The sequence below is a fragment of the Acyrthosiphon pisum genome, chromosome A1, assembly GCF_005508785.2.
Source record: "Acyrthosiphon pisum isolate AL4f chromosome A1, pea_aphid_22Mar2018_4r6ur, whole genome shotgun sequence".
In the NCBI taxonomy this organism is placed as follows: domain Eukaryota; kingdom Metazoa; phylum Arthropoda; class Insecta; order Hemiptera; family Aphididae; genus Acyrthosiphon; species Acyrthosiphon pisum.
Genome location: NC_042494.1, coordinates 14,233,583 through 14,240,864, shown reverse-complemented (window position 1 = coordinate 14,240,864; position 7,282 = coordinate 14,233,583). Strand labels below are relative to the sequence as shown.

Here is a 7,282-nt window from a genome sequence, read left to right as displayed (position 1 = left end):
ACATGAAACTTCTAAAGTATTCTATTATATATCTATGATAGTACCACGGTTTGTTGTTGATGTATAACGCGTTAACTAATGGATATTGTGATATGATTAATTTGGAGTTTATTGTTGATACCTATTATATGTCAATTTTTTTTTATTACTATATAGATAAGTATACCTATAATATATAATATTATTATGTCTAATAACTAGACTGACAACCCGTCTCCGCTCAGAATCGTTTTTCTTATACAGTGATATTATTTCATTGAATTCAAATTTAATACTATCCATTATACAGTGACCCACTTGTAACCTACTGTACAGCAGAGCGACATCCACTTACCCACCTTTTTTTTTATTAGTTTTCATCTTTAATAACTGTTTTTTAAGTTAAAATTTGGCGTGGAAAATCCGAATTAATAACATCATTAATTCTTTATATATGTTTAACCAAAATCGTATGATGCTTTAATTACAAATTTTATTTTCATTCGAAAATCATTTCGAAACTTAGGTATATACTCTCCAATATATTTAAATGCCAATACTTTCAATATATTTTATTGAGATTTGGTAAGTAACAAAAAAATTGTTAGCTAATATTCTTTGTGAGTCCTACGCAGTGCCGCAACTAGCGGGGGGGGCTGGGGGTGCGTAGCACCCCTAAATGGGCCTCCTTTCCACTTAAGTGGGGCCCCCCAAAACACAAAATGCCTTTAAGAGGGCCCCCACTATAAAATTTGCTCTAGGGCCCCACAAAGCATAGTTGCGGCACTGGTCCTACGTAAACACGATCATGTTCAGTGGGGCCATTATTCTGTTGAAACAAATAAAATTGTACTCTTTAATATGAAAAATAAGGAACAACATTTTACTGTGTATAGAAGAAATAATTTTATTACTTAATCTCGCATGAAAGATAGAAAATTAATACTTAATGCTTTAAAATTTTGAACGCAGAAAAATGAAATATATTATTTGGTACAAAAAAAGTAACAAAAACAAGAAATAATAATTTAAATGAAAAAAAGACATTGGACAAGACGAAGCGATGTGGGGGGGGGGTACGTGATGGCGAGTTGGTGGTCCTGATGATATTGGTAACTGGTATATGGCCACTGGTCACCTCTGCAACATTCTCACGGGCTGTCCTGCGGGGCAGACATGCATCTCGGGCGCGTTTGCTCGAGACGCTAAGAGCGTGTCGCATAGAACAAAAGTCCTTCTAGGTCCCCGATGGTCGGTTCCTCGTCGATGTCGTCGAATCTGCTCAGTTCTTCTTCCATAATTTCGTATTCGACGTTGCTGATGATCTTGTCCAAGATGTGCTTGATGCAGCCATTCTTTTTACAGGTTTTTTGTCCGCGTATAGGTGTCAGAGTTGCAAATGTGCCGATTTCCGGATTTCCATCTGAGCCGTCGACGATGATTTAAAACAAACATCGTTTATTAGTAGCCAGCGAGTAAGCCATCACATTATTAATCGACCGGCATCAGCTGGATTTCGGCCCTGTGTATTTTTCCAAAAGCCATTATTATTATTGGTATACTTACGCAGAGAATAATAATATAATAAGGTATTATATTTTATTATATATTAGATTTTCGAATAACATAAAATAATGTCACATTGTCTCATACTTTATGTGACTATATTTTCGTCATAGAGCTGTTTATAACTTCATAAGTTGATTGTTAATGTATGTGATTGTATCTATTTGTTGCTAATAATGAATTGGCCATCAAATTAACCATTTTTAGGGTTCCGTACGGCGAAGGTGGGCATTAACTTGTTAAAAAATTAAAGTTAAGTTAAAAATTTATTTTTTTTTAACTTATTAACTTATTCAGTTAAATTTTGTATTATCTTAACTTAACTTTTTAAAGTTAATTATCATTATTGTACAGTTAAGTTAATTAAATTTTTTTTTATCATGTGTGGAACCAAGAGACAAAACTTATTCATTCAATTTTGGTAATTTATTTTCCTAATAATATAAAATTATCAATTCATAATAATCAAATTATATTATAATCTATATTCTATAGGTACTACAGTAAAGAGTAATAATTAGTATACTATCCATTGTATGGACTGGCTATTTTCACGAATTATTTTATTAATTAATGATCTACTCGGTATTGAATATTCCGATTTTTGTTTTATCTATTCTCCAATTCCTAAAAACAGGTTTAAAACTAAATAACATAGTCTTAAAATGGAAATCATTATAATATCAATAACATATACTGGTTTCTGGTAAATACGACAATAATTCCAATGGACAAACCAAAAAGTCGTCCGAGATATTTATAAATATAATTTATAATGCCGTATTCGCTATAAATACAAGCAAACGTATGAGATTAGAAAATAACATTATCGAAATAAATATGGAAACAATTTTTGGTAGGTATTATACTATTATCATTATTCATTGATTTTATTTTAATAATAGACTATTATAATGGTACTAAATATAATAAGTCTAACTAGGATAGAAGACTTACAGTAAAATGTATACTACTAATAATAATTAATATTTTCCCTAGACTCTAACAAGTTTAGTATAATTTAAAGTTTATAAGTTAACCTATAACTTATAAGTTTCTGCTAACAATGAAATACACGGTCTAAGAAGATCTTCTAAGACCGTGATGAAATATAATAATAATTTTATGTTTTATGTTTGCACAGTGCTAAGCGTCTTGGTAAATGTCCGTATAAATCAAAATACTAGGGCAATTGATGAATTATGAATATTATGTCTTAAAAAAAAAATTAACTTTTTTTTAACTAAGTTAATTTTATTTTCAATCTTAACTTTTAACTTAACTAGTTAAATTTTATTTTTTTGTTAACTTTTAACTTAACTGAAGGTAATTTAATTGAATTAACTTAACTTTCCACAGTTAATTATTTTCATTAACTTGCCCACCATTGCCGTACGGTAAAACGGGACCCTATTATACTAAGTCTCCGCTGTTCGTCTGTCTGTCACCAGGCTGCATCTCATGAACCATGAAAGTTACAAAGTTGAAATTTTCACAGATTATGTATTTCTGTTGCCGCTATAACAACAAATACTGAAAATCCTAGAATATATAATATAAGCAGTGTTGCCATTTGCCAACATGTTTATAGCTGATGATGGTACGGAACTCTTCGTGCGCGAGTCCGACTCGAACTTGGCCGGTTTTATTATATTACCTATACGACTATACCTACCGGACACTGATTACCAAGACCAAGTATACCCTATATTATAGGGCCTATAACATACTTATTAAAATGAAACCCACCACAAGCTTTTTGGTGGTTCAGTGAACCACCAAATCCATGATCAAGCCGCCTCTGCCCAATAGTCATATTATTTAGACGTACGTTTGTTTATACAATATACATGGATGATTAATAATAAAAAACCCATCAATAATATCACAATTTTTTTTTTTGGTCCTGGGGGGGTTTGAACCACTTTCAGTTTCAAGCACTTCATTGGTTAGTAGTGTTTAAGTCTATGATGAAAAGGAAGCTAATTTAATAAATAAAATCACAAAAATTTGAATTGGTTTCATGACTGTGTCTCACTACAAGCCATTTTATTATTTTTATTATTCAATTACATGAAAAATAATTGTGTCAACAAAATAAGATTAAAACAAATAAATGAATAGATAATATACTTAATGCTATAAAGGTACAATACATACCGGTAATATAATTTTTTTTTTTAGAATTTTAATCATTATAACCATGCAATATAATTAGAACAAATATATACACATACATTTTAAATGTATTAACTAATTTAAATTCAAAATTTAATATTTGGCGTATAAAATATTGAATAACATAACCATTACTGGTATTTTGTATGGAACATCAAAAAATTTGTATTTATTATTTTTTGATTATATTTAAGTTATAGGTACTGTTATATTTTTATATTACACATTGATATAATACAATTTGAGTGAGAAAAAAAAACAAATCTGTACAAATCAATATCTGGATGCATGTTTATATTTCATGTTCAAGACCATCTCCTTCGGTAACCAATGCCCTTTCCAATATAACTCGTCCTTCTTTATACCGCTGATTTTCTTCCATAGCAAATTCATATATCCATCCTAACTTGGTGTCACAATTTTTGCAGGATACATCTCGCACTATATGACGACCAGTTAACATTACTCGATCTTGCACATCACTGAAAAAATGTTAGATAATTTTCAGTTTATAACAATGGCAACAATAAACAAATACCTACCTAAATTGAATAATTAAAATGTATATAAATATAGAACTAATTAGAGTATACAACATTTAGCAATATATTTTATTTTTATATTATTCAGCGTTATCTATCCATTAGCCACAACCACGAAGACAATAATAACAAATGAAAAAAAATAATTCTACTTTTAATCACTAAAAGAAAGTTTTTTAGATCATCATTTATAATTTAATATTTATTTCAAATGTAAATAATAATTTAATAATATTATATACCCAAGTGTTTTAATAATATGTTCTAAATTATAATAAATTGTACCATGTGTTAAACAACAATCATTCCATTGTCTCAATAGAAGTCCATAGAAAAAATATTGTGAATTGTATTTTTAACCATCAAGGCTGGCTTGAAAAAAAACTCAAATAAATTGCTTTTAACTACCAATTTGTCATTAAAAAGTAATGCTGAGTTATACAATTTTCTTACAAGAAATTAAAAACTTCAATAAGAAATACATTGGACTATTGGAGTGAAGAATTTTGAGAATTCATAAAACTATAAAGTAATATATTGTAACATAAGTTCAGATAAAAACAATGGATAAGTGTGATAATGCAGACTAAATCTTTTCAGTTATTTAGAAATAAAATGAATTTAATTAACTGTATTTATCTAGTTTATTTCCTGTTTTAAAATTAGTAATTAGTAATCAGTTACTAATAATAGTACTACTAGTTATTCGTATTAAATAGAACAATACATTAGTAATAAATAGATACCTATTATGATAAAAACATTTTAGGAATATCTATTAGGAATACCTATCATTTATGTACATTGTTTTAATAAACTAGTAACACCGTACCTATAATTGAGGTTTACAACTTTGTTGAATAGGAACGCACGACCTGTTGCACCTGTGAACCTGGTACTAATCAACTCATCTCGGTTAGTCAGGTTGGTGTCGCACGCAGCACACGCGTATAGTCGGTCACCACCTACGTGATCAAGGAATATTCGACCCATGGGATCTGTTTCGACTTGTTGGGCTATAAAAAAACGTCAAACAATTAAGAATAAAATACTTAAAAGTTAATTAGTCATTAAGTCTACAGTGTTTAAGATAAATATCCTACCCCTAATGATCGGCGAAAATTCGATCCAGTTTATTTGATATCCGATAGAATAGTAGGTGTTCGTGACCGTTTGACCAAATCGTGATTGAAAGTTAAAAAACCTTTATTTTTATCGACAGCGTTTATTCGAGCTACATGAAATAATTAAGCAATGTAAGTGAACAAACACTTCTCGGTAATCAATATAATATTGAATATTACGAACGAGATGAGCAAACACGAAAAAGAAAAATTGAGACGTAATAACTAATAAAGTATAAATATTAAATTGTGTCTTTTTACTATTATTTACGTCTTTTTGTGTTTACTTTCCAGCGTTATCAACTATTGGCGATCAGGATCAGCTGTTTTCCAAAACAATAACAAATATGAACCACGAATTAAGATAGTACTATCATAGTTCGTGATACGAACTAATCACCACCGACTGATATACAGGACTGGACACCAGATGAATATAAATTGTGGTTACGAAATGTTATACAACAAGCGAAGTTCGGGAGGCATATTTTCCTTTTAGAATTACTAGCGCCGTCTTAGTGGATACTAGTGGAACTATAGAACACATCATCACAAATTTTTAGTTACATAAGTATCCACTAAGACAGAGCTAGTAATGCTAAAAGGAAAACCCCTCCACCCCTACCCACCAACCTTTCATGTATTATATGGCATATGCTATCCACGGCTATAATCAATGATTAAAATTTAAAATATAGTACACTAGTGACTAGTATAACATGATATTTTAATCAACACTATAGGTTTACTGTAGACTCAAGTTATTATAATATAGAAATTAGAAATTAATCACTTGCATGATTTATGACTATTATTATTGGGCACTTCTTACGTAACACTAAGGAAGCCTTAAGAAATTTGTTATTTAACATGGTTAACATTTTAACCTCTCGTTCTCTAGTGTTTCAAATGATAAATCGTCAAATATTAAATAAAAAATCATTTTGTTTTTTAAAAATACCAATCGAGAGTTTAAAATTATTCATCAAGGTCAGTGAATATTAATTTTTTCAATTCAATTTTAGTTTGTTTTTATTGTTAAGTATTGATTGTTCTATTATTTGTGACAATTAAGGTTAACCTTTTATAGTCTATACTATAGTCTACTGGGTGATTCTTTAATCAAACACTCATTATTTCCAGAGTTGGGTAGTAACGTAATGAAAGTAACCCGTTACTGTAACGTCGTTACTTTGATAGTAACGCGTTACGTAATTTCGTTAGAATTATTTCCAAGTAACGAAAATGTAATGAAAATTACTTTTCAAAAGTAATTTCTATAGAATAACGCGTTACAGTTTCGAATTATTGCGAATTGAAAAAAAATACATACGTGCGGGTATTATACATGAGGGTATTATTATGTTCACCAATCTAATATGTATAATATATATTTAATTTTAACTCGGCAGAATTCAGTTTTCAATGGTTTTGACTTTTGATATTTGAAATGTCTAATTGCACCGTAAATCACGAGAACAGTTAATTAAATTTATTGTTCCTTTAAATAGATTTCCTATGAATATAGCTTGTGTGGAAGACTAAATTTTATATGATCTTATTAACTATACAGGTTTCATAAAGAATTTGCTTGTTTAATTTGCCTGCAGAAGATTATTGCCAAGACATTTAAAAAAAAAAAATTTATTTTTGTAACGAGAAAGTAATGAGTTGCTTTTCTATTTGAAAAGTAAAGTAATTTCATTACAATTTCATTTGAGTAACGAGTAAAGTAACTTAATTACATTTATTTCTTAGTAATGAGTAAAGTAACTTAATTACATTTATCTCTTAGTAACGAGTAAAGTAACTTAATTACTTTTTAAAAGTAACTTACCCAACACTGATTATTTCAAAAAGTGTACATTTTTTTGAAAATATTTTTTTACATAG

The 7,282-nt window shown here is 29.2% G+C and overlaps 2 protein-coding genes across 3 annotated transcripts in view; one reads left to right on the top strand and one right to left on the bottom strand.

Annotated features, from left to right (window-relative positions):
* Positions 1-3,554: 3,554 nt before the first annotated feature.
* LOC100164618 (hemolin-interacting protein-like) lies at positions 3,555-5,660 on the bottom strand. The gene is given in 3 exon segments (NM_001162161.1): positions 3,555-4,205; positions 5,098-5,281; positions 5,369-5,660. Coding segments are annotated over 2 exon segments (351 nt in total). The 5' UTR covers positions 5,259-5,281; positions 5,369-5,660; the 3' UTR covers positions 3,555-4,015.
* A 125-nt stretch (positions 5,661-5,785) lies between these two features.
* The window catches only part of LOC100162443 (molybdopterin synthase catalytic subunit 1), a 5,450-nt gene continuing 3,953 nt past the window's right edge, over positions 5,786-7,282 (top strand). The window contains exon 1 of one of the 2 annotated variants that reach the window (XM_029486047.1): positions 5,786-6,379. In XM_029486047.1, coding sequence (XP_029341907.1) covers positions 6,194-6,379 — 186 coding nt within the window. In that variant the 5' untranslated portion in view covers positions 5,786-6,193. The remainder of the gene's footprint in view (positions 6,380-7,282) is intronic. The other variant, XM_008187851.3, reaches the window with a different exon arrangement.